At 42.4% G+C, this 23,618-nt stretch overlaps 1 protein-coding gene across 1 annotated transcript in view; it reads left to right on the forward strand.

Annotated features, from left to right (window-relative positions):
• The window catches only part of LONP2 (lon peptidase 2, peroxisomal), a 127,027-nt gene that overhangs the window by 101,459 nt on the left and 1,950 nt on the right, over positions 1 to 23,618 (forward strand). The window contains exons 12-14 of the mRNA XM_007946886.2: positions 5,555 to 5,697; positions 17,794 to 18,001; positions 18,419 to 18,609. Of these exons, the coding sequence (XP_007945077.1) occupies positions 5,555 to 5,697; positions 17,794 to 18,001; positions 18,419 to 18,609 (542 nt within the window). The remainder of the gene's footprint in view (positions 1 to 5,554; positions 5,698 to 17,793; positions 18,002 to 18,418; positions 18,610 to 23,618) is intronic.

Below are 23,618 nucleotides of genomic sequence, written 5' to 3' on the forward strand. Positions count from 1 at the left end.
TACTGCTGGTAATCCTGCCTTCCCCTTGTAGGGTTAGAGGAGGTCAGAACATGTGGCCTCCTTGTCGTTTTTGCAGGCACCCACCACCTCTCTGCTGGGTTCAGTAATTCGCTGCAGTGGTCACACAGAACTAACAGATTATGAGGTTTTTTAGGAAAGCAACAGGCTACAGTTCAAGTTCAAGAATGTGCTAGTCTCTCTCAGCCGGCCGCCTCTCTCAGCGGGCCATCTCTCTCAGTCTCTCTCAGTATCACATCTCTCAGCTAGCCATCTCTTTCAGTCTCTTTCAGTGACACGTCTCTCTCACAGCTGGCCCTCATTCCATAAGTCTCTCTCAGTACGTCTCTTGGCCAGCTGTCTCTCTCAGTAGCACATACCTCTCTCAGCTGATTGCCTCTCCATCTCTCTCAGTAGCACATCTCTCTCTTGGCAGCATGTCTCTCTCAGCCAACAGTCAGAGATTCCTTTCCAAAACCAACCAGTCCCAACACCAGAGTTCTACACATCTGAGAGAGAGGAAACTTCCCCAGATTACTTCGTGCTGCCTCAGATCGATGACTTTAACAAACAGCTGCTCAGTTGCTCGTGGAAAAGTGGGAGTTACAAAGACTTTGGCTAAAAACGCCATACCATGTAATTTACTACACCACAGCCACCTTTAGCTCTTTGCCACATGAGTTGCCGCAACATGTTCACTTATCTGAACAAGCCAGCAAGGAGAAGCTCCAGCAATTTAGTTAGCAAGGTACAGTCTTGTATGTAATTTAACATAATCACAAGAGTGACATCCTGTCATCTTCTGTCAGTCAAAAACAAGTCACAAGTCCAGCTCATACTTGAGGGGAGGGGATTACACAAAGGTGTAACACCAGAAGACAGAGATTATTGGGGCTCACCATAGGGTTTGTCTGCCGTAATTGAGTAGAAGCCTAGAATGCTGCTAACCATCCTGCAGTGCACAGGACAGCTCACCACAACAAAGCAGGATCCCATCTAAAATGTCAGTAATGCCAACTGAGAAACCCTGCCCCGAACACTGTTGGCATTGAATCGATTCTGATTCACGGTAACCCTATAGAGAGTAGAACTGCTCTGTGGAGTTTCCGAGGGTACGGTCTTTTTTTTTTTTTTTGTAACTTTTTATTGTGATTTGGGTCAAAGTTTACAAAGCAAATTGGTTTTTCATTCAATAGTTCATACACGTTTTGTGACATTAATTGCAATCCCCACAATGTAACAGCAGTTTTCCCACATCTTCCCCGTGTTTACTGTCCTTCTTTCCTATGCCTTGCCTTCTGAGCTTTATCCCTGGGCAAATGCTGGCCTTCTCATCTCGTTTGTTTCATCATTCTAAGGCGTGCCTACCTCCCAGGTGTCATTGTTCACCATATAGGTCTGTTGTTTGGCTTAAAGTTGAGCCAGAGGGGTGAGTTTGGTTCCAGGCTTGATGGGGGTCTAAGGGCCAAAATCTTGGGGATCCCACCAGTCTCTATCAGACCAGTAAGTCTGATCTTTTTTATGGGTTTGAGTTTTGTTCCACATTTTTCTCTCTCTGTATACCACACCTCCTGTTATGATCCCTTTGCAAGTAAGTGGTCAGCAGTGGTGGCCAGGGACCATCACCTTCTTCTGGTCTCCTGGTCATGGAGGCTGGAGTTCGTGTGGCCCATTAGTCCTTTGGACTGATTGTTTCCATGCATCTTTTTCTTTGCTGTTCTTTGTTCCAGGTGGGGAGATACTAGTAGTTGTACCTTACATGGCTACTCAAGCTTTTAAGATCCCAGTTGCTACTCAGCAAAGTAGGATGTAGAGCATTGTCTTTGTGCCAGTTGACCTTGATGTCCCCCACAACTTTGATCCTGAGCCCCTATGCCCAGTGTCTCATTCCCTCAAGGTGTTTGGTTATAGCTAAGAAAGTTTCATAACTTTGGGTGTCATTTCTTGAGTGGTATCTTTGTGAGATGATAGTTTGCTTATTGTTTATTTGTTTTAATGAGGAATCCGTGTATATTCTGTGAAAACCCAGTATTTCCTACTTTGCCGTATACAGGTCCAGTGGATGATTCTTAGAGTGCAGTGTTTTCCTAGGTCTCTGATTAGCTAGCCTTGATTTCTATGCTGTGCTAGAGCTGTAGTTTTCTAGGCTTGTGTTTTAATGATGGAACATCTTGAAGTGCAGATTAGTTCTGAATTTATATGATTTTTTTTTTACACAGCTGCTATGCCTAAAGCTTAGAGTAAATTGTGTAAAAGAGGAAATTGGAGTCTGTTAAATTTTAGCAGAGAGTTCTACTGAAAGACCAACGCAGTTGGATCAGGCAGCATCTAGTGAGGATTCACCAAAGTGCTCTGAGGGAGAGGCAAGCCCTTACACAGAAAAACGGGAAAGGAAGCACGTGACTACAGTTGTGGGGGCTAGGGATTACATATGGCTTACCAGACAAAAGCAAGTTGCAATTTTACGAGGTTAGCTGATGGATTTTCTAACATCCATTCCTTGGAGCTGTGTGTACATTCTTCCTGAGGCCTGCTGTGTAAGCGTTCTTCTGAGACATCCAGACAAACATTTACTGACAAACATTTCTTCACAAACCATATTCTTGTCTTCTCTATTGTTTGCTGAGGATGGTTAAAGTTCAGAAGAAGTTACAGCTCTAAATTATAGGCTTGATCCTCAGGAAGGCAGAAAGGAGGACTTCAGACAAGTTAAATGCAATAAGGAGGCTTTGGGCAGTCATCTTTAATCATGCTAAGTATCTCAGTTTTAGAATTTCCTCACAGAGTGATAACTGACTGTGACCTCTTGAGTAAAGGACTTACAATCTGTTTTCTAATATGGTCTCTTAGTTTTTGCAAACATTTACAAGATCCTTTTTCTGAAGAATTCCTTAAACGGTCCTTATTGTAGTCTTTGCCGTTTCAGGCTACTGAGAAAATAGTTCCTTCCTTTTATCTTGTTTAAATGATACCATGTCTCAATCCCTTTGCAAACATGTAGGCGAACAGTACATGAGCTGGCCTCTCACAGCCTTGCTGCCCTTCATGGAGCTCTCACTTTAATGGGAGAGAGAGATAATAAACAAGTCAAAGTAATGAACATGCAACAGCTATGAGCTGCTTCCTGCAAAGTTAATGATAAGCAGAAGTAAAGCAGCCTAAAGTCGAGTTGTTTGTTTGCTTGTTTGTTTTTTAAACAAAAGGAAATCTGGCCTGCACCCTGGGCAGAAACCTTTCTCATGTCAAGCGCCTAGATTTAGGGGTTCTTTCACAGCTGCCAGTTTTTATATTGTAAGGTCTAGTTGCATTAGCATCCCCCTCCCCACTCATATCCCTCAGCACTTAAGGCACTGAGTTCAGTACTTCGCTTGGAAAGGGATGGGGTGTCCTGAAGCATTAGTTACATAATTGTGGATTGACTTTCACCCGTCCACCTGTACTTCCTCCTTTGATCAGCAGAATAAGGCTGGGAACAGTCATGAGATCTCAGAATGCCGGTCACAAAGCCCCACAGGCTGGGGAAGCTTGTGGCCGCTGCTGGGCATTGGCTGAAGCTCCAGACGGCGACTCCTTGCGTTGTTAGGGTGGAGTAACCTTAGGCAGCTCCGGTTTGCTCTCTGTGCACTGCTGTAACTGAGCAGGGACCCCTGTTGTCTCGCGGCTCTGCAGTCTGCATGGAGCTGATCATTTGAGTGCTCTCCCCGCCTTGGGCATTGCTGTGGCTTGGAATGTGCTGCAGCAGAGCAGCAAGCAGAAAAAACCGCCCACTTCCATAAGGAACTCCATGATTGCTAGACTTTGTGGAACAGATGCTACAAGAAGTTAGAACAATCCACTAAGATGTCCTAAAATCTGGTTGAGCCAGATCTTGAAAGATCAGATAACATTACTGAGCTATGACCATGAGAAAATACATAACTGGGGGTTTGCTCTTACAGTACAATTGGTGTATTGCACCTTGCATTCGGCAAAGGATTATCTCTTTAATTCGCACAACAGTCCTGAAGAGAGAGATGGTAAGATAGATGCTTTTCATAAGACCCAGTAGCCAGCAGTGGGCAGAAAATCTAAACTGCTTCGTAGCCCGTTTTCTCTCCTGTGTCATGATTCAGTTTTGAGGAGGACCGGGCAGTGTTTAGTTCGGTTGTACATAAGGTTGCTATGAGTCAGAGCCGACTTGACGGCACTGAACAACAACAACAACAGATTAATAAATATGTGGAGTAATCACTTCCAGAAATACTTTAGAATGTAAAAAAAAAGTGATGAAAGATACTTTAAAACGTTCATGAGATAGTGTAAGAACTAGAAAAATCATAGCAAACTAAAAGAAAAACAAGGCTTGGGATGAAAATGAATGAAGCCAAATATTCCCTATATTTTTTTAAAACCTCTACTCTTTATTTTAGGTTTCTGGCCATATAGTTTCTAACATTTATCTTTACGCACACTGAGATAACAAAGACCTGTAGAAAAGTGATTTTGTAAGTCATTTGGCTCCTACTTCCTGTATGTCTAGGCCCAGAGCAAAATGAGTTTGTTAGAACTTTGACAGGATAACAGCTAACCCTGCCTCTCAGGATGGTAAAAAGGAAATGGCCCACTACTAGAGAGATTTCAAACCAGGCTTCATATTCTCTTATCCTGATATTACCGATTATGTTTATTTTTACTGGAAAATTATAACCTTGGAGTTGAGCTATATTCTTACAAAGAAGGCACTGCTTAGTGTGGATTCTATCGTTTACAAATTCATGTTGCCCACAGTCAGAAAATGGGATACTTACTTGAATTCTCTGAAAAGTAATCAAGAGTAGGCAGATTTGAAAAGTTTGGCACAAGCCCTGAGTGTTGATCTAACAGAATTGTACAAGGTAATCTGTTGCACTTGACCTTCCATATCTGGCTTCTAAAGGCCATTGCTGCCTTCATGGAGCTCTCACTTTTACGGGAAGAGAAAGACAATAAACAGGTAAAAGTAAATGAACAAAATAATTGCATTATACCACCCTCAAAGGGTTATTGAAGACTCATTCTTCTGCCTAACTTCTACATGTGCACAGAGTTAATTTCTCTGTCTTTAATAAATGTGTTGTTGTTGTTGTTGTTGTTGTTGTTGTTATGTGCTGTCAAGTCTGGCTTGACTCATAGCGACCCCTCCTTGGGTTTCCGAGGCAGGATCACTGCGGAAGTAGACTGCCCCATCTTCCTTCCAAGGAGTGGCTGGTGGGTTTGAACCACCAGCCTTCTGATTAGCAGTCAAGTGCCTTAGGCACTACGCTACCATAGCTCCCTAATAAATGTGTTAGAGAGACAAAATCAAAATCAAACTCATTGCTGTCAAGTCATTTTTCTGACTCATAGCATCCCCTCCTTGGGTTTCCGAGGTGGTATCTCTACAGAAGTAGATTACCCAGTCTTCCTTCCGAGGAGCGGCTGGTGGGTTTGAACCACCAGTCTTCTGGTTAGCAGTCAAATACCTTAGGCACTATGCCTGCTTATGAGTTTTTAAACCTGCAAAGCTCTTAGATGTTCTAAACAAAATTTTCTCTTTTAGGTTGCAGAGAACACATGTTAGAAGATGAAAAACCTGAATCTCTCAATGACACTGCTGACTTGGCCCTACCACCTGAAATGCCAATTTTGATTGATTTTCACGCTCTGAAAGATATCCTTGGGCCCCCGATGTATGAAATGGAGGTAATCATTCTCATTTCTTTGTTGATACTCACTTTACTGTGGTGTTTGCGTAATAGGTTGGAGAGGTGGAATTGGATGTTTGGGGAGACTGAATCTTGTCTTAACACTGGAAACTTGTTTTCTGTATAAGTTGTTCTTTTTCATGTTTAATGTGATAATGTGACCATCGCAGGGAGCTAGATACCCTGGCCATATCCTCTTTCAGAAACCCAGTCTGGTCTTATTCTCTACCATCCAGTTCTATTTTAAGAACAGTGTCTCTGGCTTTCTCCCACTTTTCTCCTTAGAACTTCTGTATTTCTGTGGTATGTGCTTTGATTAAGAATTTCTTTGCCCGAACAGGGGCTGGGAGAAGGAGGTGGTAGAGGAAGAGGTGAGGAATCAACTAGTACAAAATGTCTGAAAACATAAGCATGGCTTTGGGTTAGGTAATCCATTCAGACCCAGATGGCATCTTTCAGGAATCTCTTATCTCATTGGTGAGAGTTCTTTTAGGGTTAAACCTGCGTACGTTTCTAGCCCTGTTTCTGATTTCCTCCCCAAATGGTACCTCACAGTATAGCTACCTACCAAACCCACCTACCAACCATAAAGACCTGAGACCCGGGACCAGTTGAGGCAAATAGGTGTTTGAATCTGTGACTGCTAAGTGTATTATCTTTTATAGGATGTTCATAGGAGCTTTTCTAAAAAGGTCCGTTACTAGAGAAAGTTTGTGTTCTACAGCTGAATTTAGCATTTTTTCTCAGCTTTGTCATGTCGTCCTCCTTGTCAGCTTAATGTACAAAGATAGATCTTTAGAAGATAAACCTGATCAATTATGCAGAAGATGACCTCTCCATCTACCTTTTGAGATCACTCTTCATGAATATGGTTTTCCTCAAACTCATCTAGGTTCTCTGTTTAACTCTGAGCTGATCATTGACACTAATGAGTCGTTCTGCAAAACTCAGTTACAGGAATAGAACCCATTTAACTCTCACAGCAAATCTGATCTTGAACAATAGAATCAGAGTCTTTGTTTTGGTTATTTGAATTCTAAAGATATCAAGGATTTAAATTTTGAAGTTTTGAGAGACCTTCAGCAAAACTTGGTTGGTTGAGAAAGTGAGCAGAATCTACTAGCCTGCTCTCAGAGATCAGTGATTGGGTTCTGACTCCTGCCTCTCAAATGGGCCTTTTCTCTAGGCTTTCTAGAAAAGGTGTATTGGGAGTTCCCTGGGAGTTTACGTTACAACCACAAATAAAAACAAAAGGTGGCTGCATATTTCTATTGCATATACCCTTCTCCCTCAGCCATTTCTGCTAACTGTTATGTTTGGAAGCACTGCTAATAGTCCTGGAGCTTTGGGGAAGAAAGAAACAGTCACTGCCATTGAGTCAGATCCAACTCAGTGACCCCTCCTTGGGTTTCTGAGGCGGTGTCTCTACGGAAGTAGATTGCCCAGCCTTCCGAGGAGTGGCTGGTGGGTTTGAACCACCAGCCTTCTGATTAGCAGTCAAATGCCTTAAGCATTACGCCACCAGAGCTCCTAGCTTTGGGAAAGTAAGAGCCAAAAGAGCAGAAATGAGAAATTTTATTCATACTGCTTTGCTTGACACTGTTGGAGAAACTCTGTTTTCCCGGTAGAGCCTGAGCTATCACATAGGAGTACTTCTGCCAGTGTGAATCTGAAAGGTCGACTGACAGTATCACTGGTCACCATTTTGTGTATCGTAACTAGTATCTTAGAATGGAAGATATGGTGTTTGAGGGTTTGGAATAATTGTTCATCTTTTCCACACTTTAAAGAGAGAATTCACTCAGTAGCCTGAGTGTCTTTACCTATAATAACATGATGACCACCAGTGCTACATTTTCTAACTGTACTCTGCCTCAACCTTTCCATCTATAAAAGTAAGATTCATTTCTTTATTGTACATGAAGGCTGTACACTGTGCTGTGAGTCGTCTTCCACTTTACACACACTGAAAAGGCTTAAAGAGATTAAATGAATTATGCAAATCCCTATAAGGTACAGTTAATAGAGCCAGCATTCTAAGTCAGATCATCTGACTCCAGCCCTCTTTCCACTCTTCTACCATACCCTGTCAGACCTGGATTACTCCTGTCCTTTCTTACTGAAAGAGTATGACACTTTAAAAACAAACAAACATTAGTACCAGGTCCGAGTTTCATTTATATTATTCTAAAAAAGAGCAGTGCTCTTTTTCAGAATAGGAGAGATTGGGCTGGGCTTCTTGGCCACCTTTATTTATCTGTTAGCTATCAGGCATTGTGAAAAGCCCTCCACAAGTATATGTTGTTTACTCGTCAGCCATGGTGTATTTCAATAACAGATGAGTCAATGGGCATAGAAAGTTTCAATAACTTGCAGGAAGACACAACTTATGCCAGAATTGCGATTTGCTGCCAGGCCTGACTGACTCCCAACTTGTTCTCTGTTGATAATAGTAGAGAAACGTAACCCAGGGCAGCCTAAGCAGATTCTCTGCTCTCTGTGAAGAATTCTCTGTGGCCACTCTTCTCTCTCTCCTTCTGTGTGCTCTCCTAGGTAAAGGATCTGAAGGGAAAGCTTTATATTGGGAATATTGGAATACTGTATGTTGAGGTGTTCCCAACATGTTTGAAGGCATCTTTTTTGGCTGAAATGCTCTTACATGAGAGTAAAGACTAGGATCTGTCATTTCTTCTAGAAAGAGATTAATCCCTTTAATAAATATGTATTAAGTTCCCTAGTGTGGACTGGAGCTCTGGTAGCATAGTGCCTAAGGCACTTGACTGCTAACCAGAAGGCTGGTGGTTCAAACCCACCAGCCATTCCTCGGAAGAAAAGTTGGGCAATCTACTACCGTAGTGATACAGCCTCTTAAACCCAAGGAGGGGTTGCTATGAGTCGGGGCTGACTAGATGGCACATAACAACAACAACAGTGTGGACTGCTGGCAATACAGTAATCAGCAGGCAAGATATGAACTCTCCCTTCATGGAGCTTCCTTAGTGAAAGAAATAGAAAATAAACAAGTAAATAATTACACATTGAGATTGGTGCCATAAAGAAGACAAACAAGGTAGTACTGAGATAGGGAATATATGCGTTAGATATATCCAATACATTTTAGAGATAGACTTGCCCGTGGATTACGTATGGAGAGTGAAGGAAGCAGTAATCAAAAGGGAGTTACAGGTTTCTGGCTAGAGTGACAGGGTATTTGGGCAGTAGTGCCATTTATAGATGGGACAGACTAGTGGAAGAAGGGACATTTTGCATTGGAGGTGTTGTTGCAAAGAAAATTGAAAGTTCCATTTTGAAGGTGTTAAGTTTGAGGCATCTGAGTAGAGAGAGTTGGACGTGCAGGTCTCTTGCTCAGAGGAGAGAGCTGAGATGGAGGTATAAATTAGAGAGGTATCAGAAAACAGAAGATATTTAAAGGCCCAGAAAAGTGGAGATCATTTAAGGAAAAAGTATACACAGAAGAGAAGCAAGTAGCCTAGGAGCAAACTGTAAAGAACAGCAGCATTTAGAGGTCATGTAGAAGAAGGGGTCCATCAAAGGAGACTCAGAAGGACCAAGCAGTCAGGTGAGAGGAAACAAGGACACGGTGTTGCCATGGAAACAGAGAGAGATGCTTCAAGAAAGAAGGAGCATCGGTATTTGCTTTTTGTGGAGAGATCAAGACACCCAGGAGCGTAGCAGGAGTTAGAATGGTAAGGAGGAGGAGAGTCTTTTCGCTCATTGAAGATAGTGAGGAGAAAGTGAAGATGGTGAAGTGAGCTTTCATAAGCTTCTGAATAGCAAGGGTTAAGCAGAAGCCGGGAAGAATAAGATCTGAAAATAGCACGATCTCTCACTCCCTAAATGATAAGCCACTTATCCCTCCTCCTTGAGTTTGAGATCTTCCTCTGATACCAAAACAAAACACCAGCCCACTGCTGTCAAGTCGATTCTGGCTCATAGCAGCCCTATTGGACAGAGTAGAACTGTCCATAGCATTTCTAAGGCCGCAGTTTCTATGGGAGCAGACTGTTATATCTTTCTCCTGTGGAGTGGTTGGTGGGTTTGAACCACCAACCTTTTGGTAAGCAGCACCACCCGGGCTCCTTTCCTCTGATCTACAAGGGTAATTAGATGTATCTTACTAATTCTTAGCATGTGGTGAGTTAATGAACATAAAGCATCCACCGTAGTGTCTGGCACATACTAAGGAAATGAACAGTTCCCGTCACCATCCCACTTTAGCTCTGGAAACAAAAACACAGGTATCTCCCCAGCTACCAAAAAACTCCCTGTTGTTTTTGTAAACCTTACTTTTTACCCATATTCAATAACTTTGCACCACCCCTTCCTGTCCTTGAAGAATATATATATATATATATATATATAAATATTATATATGTTATATATATATCATATGTAAAGAGATATATAAAAATAGTGTATATTTTAAAAATGAAAAGCGTTACTGACTTAGAAACTGGTGGTGAGGAAGAAAGGGAGGAAGGCATTTTTATGCCTGAATTATGTCCTCTTAGAGTTTGCTAAACAGGTAAGAAAATGGCTTCTAAAAACGTAATCTAGATTAAGACCTATAATTGGTCACTTTTTCAACTAAAAATTTCCTAAAGAAACAAGATCTGTTAAGCTCACTTTAAAGAAAAAGGGGGAAAAGAAAGAAAGTGTCCCCCTGCCCTTTAGAAGGAAGAGTCGAGGCATCTGCAGGCCTGAGGCGGCCTGGGCGTGCTCAGCTGTGCCTGGCGTCACACAGCGCAGACTGGGCTCAGAAAACAGCTCCTCAGAGGCAGTGCTGAGATCAGAGCAGGAGGGCTTAAGAAAGACACAGGAAAAAGATCACAGCTCTTCACTCTTACTTTATCTGGTCAAACAGTTAAGAGATTGTCATTGATAATAGCAAACTAAGTTGTAGTTACATTATTTTTGTTGATTACATGAACATATCTGGAGGGAAATGAGAATCACAATTTTTATTTCATCCTGGTGGAGCCAGGAAAGCCTGGCATTGTTAGATACATACCCTAGCTGGCCAGTCCTGCAGTTGACCCCCACAGACAAAACAGAACCCAAGAGTTCCCATTTGTCCAAGCTGTAAGCATCCGTATGCTGTGCAGCCTGCCATACCCCAGGGTTGTGTCATTGGATTGTTCCTGACTCCATTTGTAGTTTTAGGTAGTCCTCCAATCTTTTATTAAAGCCTCAGGATTGGCTGCTGGCAGTGGTGTGTAAAAAGCCCTTTAACTTACAGAAAATAAAAATGTGGATTTAAAAAAACATCCTGAAAAAAGGTGGGGGGAGCCAAGTTTGCTGGTCTGATAGAGCCTGGTGGAACCACTGAGACTATGGCCCCTAGCTGCCCTTCAGGTCTGGAATTGAACCCACTCCTGTGGCTTCCAGCCAAACAGAAGACAGACATAGGAGGTGAACATTTACCTGAGTTAGATACTCTCCTTCGGGAGAACAATCATGGGAGAAAGAAGGGTTGTTTATGCACAGGAAGACAGCTCAGGGGGCAGGAGCATATGGAGGGATGGACACAGGGAAGAGGTAACTATAGGGAGGAAGTGGGGGGGGAGCTGTTGTATTGTGGTAAATTATAGTCAATGTCATGAGACAGTGTATGTGAACTGCTGTATGGAAAGTGAATTTGCTCTGTAAACTTTCACCCAGATCACAATTAAAAAAAAAAAATTCTGAATAGAATGTATCTAAAGGTGAATTCCAGAAGATTCCATCATTATGCTTGCCTTTCAAGCAAACAAAATCACCTACTAGAAATGGGCAAAGAGTATAAACACTAACTAAATGCCCAGAAGAGTCATGGTAGTAAATTACTTACTCATCCTGCTCCATTTAAGCACATTGTGCCAAAGCCTGGCTGCATGCCACATGCCCCTGTTACAGCCAGCGCAGATGCCACACACTCATTCTGGCCAGTGCCCCATCACGAATTAGTTGTGCCAAGGAAAGGCCCTATTGAGAGGCTCTGGAAACAGCTGGTTCTCAGCAGGGTGAGTGTCAGGCCAGGCAGAGCCGATCAGAGAGATGACAGTGCTAGACCCCAGCCCCTCTCCAAGGGAAACAGAATGTGACCTTCCCTTTTCTAAATGCAACTGAAACAAGCCTACAACTAGAAAATCAAATATTCATGAATTCGGGGCCTAGGATCTCAGCACAAAGACTATGAAGAGGTTGGCAGATGGATCGCTATTGTAGAGACAGCCCTGGCAGGAGCATGAGAAATGCTGTATGAGCACAGAAACCGACTTACGGTGTGAACGTCATTGCAGAGAAAACCTGCCTGTGGGCCACGGCACTCTGACAGCTCCAGTTCTTGCGTGGCCCTGGGCTCGGCCCCGCAGAGGAGGCCTGCAGAACTGCTCGTGTCTCCATCCCTTGGCACCCACTGGCCCCTCCATTATCACAGCCTCCTGGCCCTTCTCTACCCAGCAAACTTTCCTCATGTTTTTAATAACTCTGTTCAGATTTAGCTTCTCCTCTGATACATGACTCAGCTCACCAGACACAGACCCTTGGCTGGTCTTCAGGGCTTTCTGTAGATAAAGCACTTTGTAGGCACCTTGTTGTTGGCCTCCCCAGGCTGGAGGAAAATTACCTCTTTATTGGTCGGATGTACTGTAGTAGTCTGTTAGTCCCAAGAGGCGCTCAGTTGAATAAACCTAGTCTGTAATAAAGCCTGGCTCAAGGTACTTGGTGAAGGATTCTGGGGCGAACATAAAACTCTTGGCTTCCCTGATGGGTCTGCAATAGTAAATAACAAGGTAACCATAGCACGGATACTGGTCTGGCTGGAAAGGGTCACTAAGAATTGTGCATATTTACTATTTCAATCGAATACCGCTATTACTAATTAAGAAGGAAGACCAATGTGAAATTGGCAATGCTTTGCTATGCAATTACTCTTTAAATACTGAGTCACTGAAGTGTTACGAGTGCAGCCCTACTTTATAATGCAGATTTTGTTACTAATTAGGTTTTTCCTCGTGTTTTTAAAACTTTCCTCAATCTGCATATTTACCTGATTGTTAAAATTAATTACAAAATAAATTGAATATTTCTTTGAGTTATTTAGTTCACAGATAACGAAGTTGAAGCTGAGTGAGCTTAAGTAACAGACCCAGTGTATATGCCTCATTCTAACAACCCTTTCCCTGTCCCCCCTTGAAGGTCCATGCTGTCATTTGTTCTGTAACCTATGAACTCTGTAAAGGTGGTTTGCTTAGCTCTCTGACCAGTGCTTACTGATAAGGAGCAAATTGGAATCTAAATGTGTATTTGTACTTCAAGATTTGCTCAGAGTCTTGTGAAACGTTCTTGAGTACTTGTATCAAAAAGATGTTAGTCTAAGGTTAGAACAGGCATTTCCTGAAAATATTGAAGTGTAAGAATAGTTTGAATGACAAAAATGAACTCAGTATCCATGCTTCTCATTTGACGCCTAGTGGAAAACCACTCAGAGCTTCACATCTAGGCCCATATTGGTTAATGCAGTTGATGATTCCAGAAACGAACAGTAATAGAAGCTGATAGAAAAGGACTGGTGGATAAACGTCATTTCCAAATTGTGTTGAGTCTCGCCCTAAGGCATGCTATGAAATACAGATAGTTGTCTAAGGGGATGGCTGGGAAACTGTCCACATTCAAGGGCAAGCAAGGAGCTTATATCTTACCCTTTAAATTCCTATTTACTTGCTCCTCCATCATTTCTCAGGCAGAAATACACAGAAACTGGGGGCTTGATTGTTACATTTCAGAACCCATGACCATGAGGAACATAACTCCAAGTCTAACCACTAAAGCTTTACTCTTCAATAACTACTGTCAGCCTTGGTCAAAGATGGCAGGTTTGATTGTAATCCAGACGTTTTGTGTTCTCGCATCGATGTATGTTGATGTTAAATCACACTGATTTGCCATTAGTCCCATCTCTAATGACTGTGAGCCTAGATGCTTTGGGTGTGGCCATGTGTACTTACTCCGTCCGCATCCTTCCAGTTGACAGTTTACCACGTACTTCTACCCAAAGTACCAAGACTCAAGGGAGTGTTGGAAAACAGGCTTGGTTTCATAAAGCTACAAATAGTCATCAAGAATCTTAATACTGCCTCTTGGGAATACTTTTGGCACCATTCTAAGAAATCAGTGCTAAGGACTGAGGAGTATTCCACTGTAAGAAAGGGATTGTTCTTGTTGTAACTAAAAAATTGTACCAAGTAGCTTTTTCTGCAAAATTACATGTGATCCATTCTATTAAGGGTGACTCTTTAGGACCAGGTCATTCTGCCCTAGAAAAGAGCAATGTCATAAAATAGGACCCTCGCAGATTCCCACCCAACTAGATGTCAGTTCAGGTATAGGGAACTCAGTTTATATTAGAAAAAAACAAGCCTTGTGAATTAATAGTTTATAAAGAGTTGTTTCTGTGTTTTCCTTAAAATAGTCTTGATCTGTGGCCTCTGAGTCACTAGCCTCTTGTATGAAAACCAAAAAAACCAAACTCACCGCCATCAAGTCGGATCCTACTCATAGCGACCCCTCCTTGGGTTTCCGAGGCGGTATCTCTACAGAAGTAGATTGCCCACCCTTCCTTCCGAGGAGTGGCTGGTGGGTTTGAGCCCCAGCCTTCTGGTTAGCAGTCACAAGCCTTAGGCACTATGCCACCAGAGAGCTTTCTCATATGAAGTCAGTTAAAGTTTTCAAACATAAAGCCATCTTTTAAAATAGACTTTTCTATGTACTACCAAAAACAAGTGCCCACTAGCTTCAGTTGATGCCACATATGATTTTGAAGTATGGTATACAATTAGCTAGGATTTTCACGAGCCGTCCAAGCCTTAAACAGAGAATAAGTATCAGCAACCTGGCCCTTTCAACAGATGCCATACTCAGGCCACAGACCCTGCTGTTCCTCAGTGACCTCTCAGCAGCGACCTCATTAGAGAATCTCCCATTTGGGTTGGTGCTTCTTGGGTATATTGTGCTCAGTTTCTTCAACATCAGCAGCTCCTATAGGGTAGGAGATTTGGAGGCTCAGAGGGTGCAATAAAAGTTAACATGTTACTGTTTTTCAGCTGTTTGTATGTGTTTTCGTAAGTTGAATGTGTTAAACTATGAGTCTTATCACCTAGGCCGTCGTCTCAGGTGAGTAACCTGTTCAGTAATGGCGGTGCACAGTGGACCTCCTCTCACACAGGAAGTACACAGGCTGCATCAGGTAGTCTTGTCTCACATCTCTGCAGCAACACAGAGAAAGGTGAATGGCAGAGAGAAAATCTAAGGTTTGTAATATCTACCTTCACACTTGGCCTCTAGATCTAACATTTCTTAAGTGTATGTTAGTAAGGTTTCTGATTTCTGAAACAGATTCATGATTACTGAAAATGAAGTTAGGTTCTGGAGCATGTAGAAATACGTTGGTGGTGGTGGTAGGTGTTTTGGTTCTCCTGTGCTGCTCTAACAGAAATAACACAAATGGGTGACTAACAGACAGGGTGGGTTATTCTCTTACAGTTTAGGAGGCTAGAACTTTGAGTTCATAATGCCAGCCCTAGCGGCTAGGTGCAAGCCCCTTGACCTTGGGCTTTAGCTCTGCCTCTTGATCCTGGCCCACTGAAGCTGGAGGCTTCTCTTAACTCAGGCAGCTGCTGCCTGCTGAGGCTGACAAGCCCAAGGTTGATGAGTAAAATGGCACAGTCCCAAAATTATCAGGCAATACTGTAGGCCACTAGTTCAAGTCCATTAATGGTCTCAAGATTGGCAGACATCATGGCAGGCCATTGAGATGAAAACTCGACCAAATGTAGGATCCAAATGTGCTAAAAGCTCAAGCCCTTCCTTAAAGCGTCTTCTTATAATAAGCCAAAGCAGACCACATTCTTAAGGCAGCTACTCAGCTGCTCAAAGCAGATTCCACCATGCAGTTGATGACCAGTCTCATCATGGGGAATCACTACATCCAGCTGCCTAGCCACTCAAACAAGGTTCAGCCAACTTGTCATATAACTTTAACTACCACAGGTGCCGTCAAGTTGGTTCCAGCTCATGGCAGTCCTGTATGCAGCAGAACAAAACACCCCCAGCCCTGCTGCACCATGCTCACAGTCCCTGCTGTGCTTGAGCCCATCATTGTAGCCACCGTGGCAGCCATCTCATTGAGGGCCTTCCCCTTTTTGGCTGACCCCCTACTAAACACGATACCCTTCTCCAGGGGCTGAGCCCCTCTGACAGCGTGACCAAAGTAGGTGAGGCAAAGTCTGGTCATTTTCATTTCTAAGTTTCTTCTTTCAGGACATATTTGTTTGTTCTTCTGGCAGTCCATGATATTTTCAGTATTCTTCAGTATTTCCAGCAGCACAATCCAAAGGCGTCAACTCTTCTTCCGTCTTCCTTATTCACTGTCCAGCTTTCACATGTATGTGAGGCGATTGAAAATACCATGGTTTGGGTCAGGTGCACCTTAGTCTTCAAAGTGACATCTTTGCTTCTTAACACTTTAAAGAGATCTTTTGCAGCATATTTTTCGAATGCAGTATGACATCTGAATTCCTGACTGCTGCTTCCATGGGTATTGAGTGTGGATCCAAATAAAATTAAATCCCTCACAACTTCAGTCTTTTCTCCATTTATTGTGATGTTGCTGACCTGTCCAGTTGTGAGGATTTTTGTTTTCTTTATATTGAAGTGTAATACTGAAGGCTGTAGTCTTTGATCTTCATGAGTAAGTGCTTTTAGTCATCTTCACTTTCAGCAAGCATCTATCTGCATGTCACTAGTTGTTAATTATTCTTGCTCCAATCCTGATTCCACATTCTTCTTCATATAGTCCAGCTTCTCATATTACTTGCTCAGCATACAGATTGAATAATCATACAATATCCCCTTGTTCTGTTCTAATGACAGCCTCAGATTTTAAATCATGCAATATCCCCTTGTTCTGTTCTAATGACAACCTCTTGGTCTATGTGTAGGTTGTTGATGAGCATAATTAAGTGTTCTGAAATTCCCATTTTTTCCCAGTGTTATCCATAATTGGTTATGATCCACACAGTCAAATGCCTTTGCAGTAAAACCCAGGTAAACATATTTCTAGTATTGCTTTCAGCCAAGGTCCATCTGACATCAACAGTGATATCCCTCATTCCATATCCTCTTCTGAATCCAGCTTGAATTTCTGGCGGTTCCCTGTCAATATATATACTGCTGCAACCATTTTTTAATTATCTTCAAAATTTTACTTGCATATGTTATTAATGGCGTTGCTCTGATAGTGTAGTGTCTAAGGCACTTGACTGCTCACCAGAAGGCTGGTGGTTCAAACCCACCAGCCACTCTTCAGAAGGAAGGTTGGGCAATCTACTTCTGTAGTGATAGCACCTTGGAAACCCAAAGAGAGGTCACTGTGAGTTGGGTCCGACTCAATGGCACACAACAACAACAACATATTATTAATAGGAGCTCTGGTGGTGCAGTGCCTAAGGTGTTTGACTGCTAACCAAGAAGGCTGGCAGTTCAATTCCACCAGCCACTCCTCGGAAGGAAGATTGGGGAATCTACTTCTGTAGAGATACCACCTTGGAAATCCAAGGTTCACTATAAATTGCAACCAACTCAACAGCAGTGAGTTTGGTTTTTTTGTTTATGTTATTAATGATACTGTTATAGTGACATTGTGATAGTGATATAAATGATATTGTTCAGATGAGGGATGGGTATAATTATGTAGCCTTAGACAATTATTTAAATAGATAAAACAATTGAGTTTGTTCCTTGAAAATTAGGGCGTTTGTAACTAGATCTTTCTCTTTAAAATCAAAGCTATGGGCACATATTTTAAAGTAAAATTGCTTTCATGCCAAAGAGGAAGGTATTTCTTCTGGGAGAAAGCCAGATATAGGGAATGCTAAGTGTGACTTGGAGTCATATTAGGTGTTAGTTACTTTGAAGTGGAGCCTAAGCCCTCCGTGGAAACAGCAGGCTCTTGCTGGGTAGAGTGTTAAGTCAGCCTGAAAATAGCTTGGCACTTGTTGACCCAACTCTGATCATTTTCCTTCTTTCTTTCAAGGTGTCTGAGCGTTTGAGTCAACCAGGAGTGGCAATAGGTTTGGCGTGGACTCCCTTAGGTGGGGAAATCATGTTTGTGGAGGCAAGCCGGATGGATGGCGAAGGTCAGTTAACTCTGACTGGCCAGCTTGGGGATGTCATGAAGGAGTCTGCCCATCTCGCTATTAGTTGGCTCCGCAGCAATGCAAAGAAATATCATCTGACTAATGGTACGTGACCGCCGGGATACAGATAGGAGGGAAGAGCCTTGGGTCATGATCCAGGATGCAATTCACAAAATTTGTGACAAAGACTAAGGTGAACTTTAAACTGTCAGTTATACCATTCAGTAAAATACACACCTTTAATTTCTTGAACCCTGGTAGACATTCTTTTTACCATTTGAGGGCGATTTGGCTAGTGCCTGAATTACAGACAGATTTGAGAGGGTTTTGTTCTTAGTCCTACCTGGAATAAAGTGAAACTAATTATTCTTCCAGACCCTGACTGTAATTGTACTATCAATTAATATTTTGAAGGATTCATTTACTCAGAATGCTCATTTTTATCTCTTTGATTTTCTTCTTAGAAGTAAAAGAAAGTAGATTTACTTTTTCTACATTAAAACCCTCTTTGCCTTTTTAAAGCTTCTGGAAGTTTTGATCTTCTTGACAACACAGACATCCATCTGCACTTCCCAGCTGGAGCTGTCACAAAAGATGGACCATCTGCCGGAGTTACCATAGTAACCTGTCTCGCCTCACTTTTTAGTGGGCGGCTGGTACGTTCAGATGTAGCCATGACTGGAGAAATTACACTGAGAGGTCTTGTTCTTCCAGTAAGTATGAAGGACCCTATTTAGGCTTTTTTTTTTTTTTTTTAATTTAAGTTAATACTTTCCTCTATGAATACCTTGGTTTTAAACATAGGTTGAATTTGTCTACCTGTACTAATTCACATTTTAAATTTTTAATAAGTGAAAGAAAGACTAACAGTTCTTCCTGTGTTTTTCCCTTCTCCTAAAAAAACTTGCTAAGGGAAAAAAAATACTGTTAGTCTCATCACCAGAAGTATCAGCTATTCAGATGAGGATGCAGGGCCTTGCTAGTTACCAAATCACTGAGGAGTGTGGAGCACCTGTGTAGGCAAAGCAGAAGCTGTTTTAAAACTAGAAGCCCAATGCTTACCTTGTTAAGTTTCTTTGTAACCTATCCTCCTGAGTCAAAGTAAAATCTAGATTAGTTCATAGATTTATAGAAAAACAACTAGTATGGGAACTAATAAAGACTGACCATGCTGACGTGCTGCATTGTGAAAACGTTCTGTTCATGGGGTCCTTGGGGCTACAGCACATACCCTAAACCACCTACAAAAACATTGTGAGAAAATGGATGGAACCTGAGAATGGATTTAGAGATTTAAGTCACTAGTTACCGATTCCAGTCTACAACAATTTTGTCAAGTTCTTGGCAAAATGAGAAAAATAAGGAATGTTCTTCAGTCAGAGGAAGTCCTTTTATGAAGTAACAGTGAAAGTAGATCATAGAATTGTGAATTAAAATCCTTAAAAATGCTCTCAGTTCCCCAATATTTAATTCAGCCCTGAAGTCAGAGAGTCATATTCTAAACTCTTAAGCTCTCTACCCCAAAGGCATGGCTGGCTGATCTCTTTACTCTCCCTGACCCCAGGAGCTGTTACATTTCAGATGACAATACTGACAGTACTTGGTGTACTACTGAAGGAGCTGAGCAGGTGCTTTATTGACCATAAAGTCTTACTTCAGTTTCCTACTTCAAGATGGTAGACTGATACGACTATGAGATCAGAAGAACTAGATGGTACCCAGCTACTACTGTCAACCACTCAGAGGGGAATCTATGTAGGAGATCCTGGAGAGAGAGAGAGAGAACTATGTGGAACAAAACTCAGAATCGTTTGGGGGGGGAAGAAAAATGGGGGAGACCAGGTTTGCTGGTCTGATAGAGCCTGGGTGGAACCACTGAGACTGTGGCCCCTAGCTGCCCTTCAGGTCTGGAATTGAACCTACACCTGTGGCTTCCAGCCAAACAGAAGACAGGCATATGAGTAGATACACTCCTTGGAGAGAACAATCATGGGAGAAAGAAGGGCTGTGTATGCACAGGGAGACAGCTGAGGGGGCAGGAGTGCAAGGAGGGATGGACACAGGGAAGAGGTAACTATCAGGAGGAAGTGGGAGGGGAGCTGTTGCATTGGGGTAAATTGTAGTCCATGTCATGAGACAAAGTGTTTGTGAACTGCTGTATGGAAAGTGAATTTGCTCTGTAAATTTTCACCCAAATCACAATTAAAAAAAGATGGTAGACTAAGCAAGGAATAAAAGCGAGTAAATGCCAACACTGTCAAAATAAGTGGGCTCTTCAGCTGACAGTTTAACAAAGTTCTGGAAGGTGGAGGGGTTCTGGTCGATGTGGCAGAATTTGAGGTAGAGACGGTTTTCCCAGCAGAATGTGGGGAACTGATTGGCTCAGAGCCAAAAGGTACAGGTTAAGGAATGAGGTGTGAAACTGGAACATCTAGGCTTTCACATGGCATTTATGTTAATGGTGGTGGAATAAGAAACAGACAGTGATGGAGGTTGCACAACTTGAAGAGCGTAGTCAGTGTCATTGAATTGTGCATGTAAAACTTGGAGGTGGCTGGTGTTCTGTTGTGTATATTTATACTACAATTTGGAAAAAAAATTAGAGGAGACACTGGAAATCTGTGAAGAATGAAGGCGCCTTCCACTTAGTCCTCTGCTGTCAGAGCAAATAACTCTGCAAAGGCTCTCCCATCTCCAGCCACATCCCCTTTGAGTGAATCTCTAGTTTTAAACTAGCATCAGAGACATGAAGAAAAACAATGGCATTTCAGAGAAAGACCTGCTAATCCTGGGGAAAACATAGTTAAAGAACTATGCAACACTAAAGAAGAATGGAGAATCTGCAAACAACACATAACGTGGATGAACTTAGAGGACGTTATACTGAGTGAAATAAGTCCATCCATATTAGTTCATTATTGTAAAAAGTCAAGGAAAGGTTTATGTATGGAAGGAAACATTCTTTGTTGGTTACCAGGGGTGGGAGGAGAGGGGAAAGAACACTGCAAAAATAATTCAAAAAATAATAATAATAATTAAAGAGTAGAGAATAAGGCAAAGCCCAGGTTTAAAACTGATTGTAGAAATGGTTGAAGACCTATTAATTAAAAAAAAAAAAACAAGTAATAGAACAGTCTGGCAAATCCAACATCTAATTAATGGGAGTTCTAGCAAACAGAAAATGAAACAGAACAAACTGTCAGAGAAATAATGAAACATTTCCTAGACTATAAGGTGTCTTCAGATTGAAAAGACCTGTACTGGCAAAGAAAGACTTCATTCATCCTCATGAGTTTCCGGATCACCAAGAATAAAGTGCTTCGTCAGGGACACTGGATGAGAATTCTGTACCTTGAAAACACTGGAGGAAAGTGATTTTTAAATCTAATCACGGGTGTACAGCTTTACTATCAAGTGTGAAAGCAAAATAGGCATTGTCGTACATGCGAGGGATCCTTTCATCCTGCACTTTCTGAAGAAAGGAACTTTGAAGATGTGCAGGGTGGGGCACAGGGAGACGACCTTGAACAGTGTGGGTTAGGATGGCGGCTGTGGGGTGAGGTAGAAATAGTAGCTAATCCAACTTGGACGTGGTGGTTACGGGGCTCTGGGAGGGAATACAGGTGCCAGGTGGTCCGATTGAGAGCTGTGTCTGTTGTCTGTTGCTGCTTAACACATTGCCCCAAAACAGTTGTGACTATTTATTACCCTCACAGTTTCTGTGGCTCGTCAGCTTAGTTGGTGCTTCTGGCTCCTGTTTTCTCCTCTTCAAGTCAAGATGCAGCCAGGCCTCAGTCATCTGAAGGGTGACTAGAGCTGGAGGATCTGCAGCCCAGGTGCTTCACTCATTTGACCGGCAACTTGGTGCTGATGTTGGCACAGGGCCCCAGATTCTCATCTCATGGGTTCTCCGCAGGCTACTTACGGGACCTCAAACATGGCAGCTAGCTTCCTTGGGAAAGTGATCCCAGAGAGGGCAATCCACTCAGAAACTCAGTTTTTATAACCTTTGTTGTGTTGTTAGGTGCCATTGAGTCGTCTCCGACTCACAGTGACCCCATGCACAGCAGAATGAAACGCCGCCCAGTCCTGCGCCAGCTCCGCGATCCTTGCTGTACTTGAGCCCATCACCGCAGCCACTGTGTCAGTCCATCTCTTTGAGGGCCTTCCCCTCTTTCAACAACCCTCCACCCTACCAAGCATGACATCCTTCTCCAGGGAATGGTCCTTTCTGACAACATGACCTACTGTAGGTGAGACAAAGTCTGGCCATTCTCGCTTCCAAGGAGCATTCTGGCTGCACTTCCTCCAGGACATATTTGTTAGTTCTTTTAGCAGTCCATGGTACTTTCAGCATTCTTCACCAACACCATGACTCAAAAGCATCAACTCTTCTTTGGTCTTCCTTATTCTTTGTCCAGCTCTCACATGCATATGAGACGATTGAAAATACCATGGCTTGTGTCAGTTGCACCTTAGTCCTCCAGGAGACATCTTTGCTCTTCAGCACTTGAAAGAGGTCCTTTGCAGGCAATTTGCCCAGTGCTGTATGTCATCTGATGTCTTGACTGCTGCTTCCATTGGTGTCGATTGTAGAAGCAAGCAATGTGAAGTCTTTGACAACTTCAGTCTTTTCTCCATTTATCGTGATGCTGCAGATAGGTCCAGTTTTGAGGATTTTTGCTTTCTTTATCTTGAGATATAATCCATATTGCAGACTGTAGTCTTCAGTCTTCATCAGTAAATGCTTCAAGTCATCCTCACTTTCAGCAAGCAAAGTTGTATCATCCACGTATCTCAGGTTGTTAATGATTCTTCCTCCAATCCTGAGGCCACGTTCTTCATATAGTCCAGCTTCTCAGATTATTTGCTCGGCATACAGATTGAATAAGTATGGTGAAAGGATACAACCCTGATACAATCCCTTCTTGCTTTTAAACCATGCAGTGTCCCCTTGTTCTGTCTGAATGACAGCCTCCTGATCTATGTACAGATTCCTCATGAGTACAATCAAGTGTTCTGGAATTCCCATTCTTTTCAGTGTTATCCACAATTTGTTATGATCCACACAACCAAATGCTCTTGCGTAGTCAATAAAACACAGTAAACATCTTTCTGGTATTCTTTGCTTTGAGCAAAGACCCATCTGACATTAGCTATGATATCCCTCATTCCACATCCACTTCTGAATCCAGCTTGCATTTCTGGAAGTTCTCTGTCTATATACTGCTGCAACCACTTTTGAATTACCTTCAATAAAATTTTACTTGCATGTGATATTAATGATACTTTTCAATAATTTCCACATTCTGGGGGATCATCTTTCTTTTGAATGGGTACAAATATGGATCTCTTCCAGTCAGTTAGCCAGGTAGCTGTCTTCCAAATTTCTTGGCATAACGGAGTGAGTGCCTCCAGCAGGTCATCCATTTGTTGAAACATCTCAATGGGTATTCCATCAATTCCTGGAGCCTTGTTTTTCGTCAGTTCTTTCATTGCAGCTTTGACTTCTTCCTTCATTACCATTGGTTCTTGATCATGTGCCACTTCCTGAAATGGATGAAGATCGATCAGTTCTTTTTGGTACAGTGACTCTGTGTATTCCTTCCATCTTCTCTTGATGTTTCCTGCATCATTCAGTATGTTGCCCATAGAATCGTTCAGTATTGCAACTCAAGGCTTCAATTTTTTCCTCAGCTCTTTCAGCTTGAGAAATGCTGAG

Source organism: Orycteropus afer, unplaced genomic scaffold, assembly GCF_000298275.1.
Source record: "Orycteropus afer afer isolate SDZICR_OR568_19922 unplaced genomic scaffold, OryAfe1.0 scaffold00009, whole genome shotgun sequence".
In the NCBI taxonomy this organism is placed as follows: Eukaryota; Metazoa; Chordata; class Mammalia; order Tubulidentata; family Orycteropodidae; genus Orycteropus; species Orycteropus afer.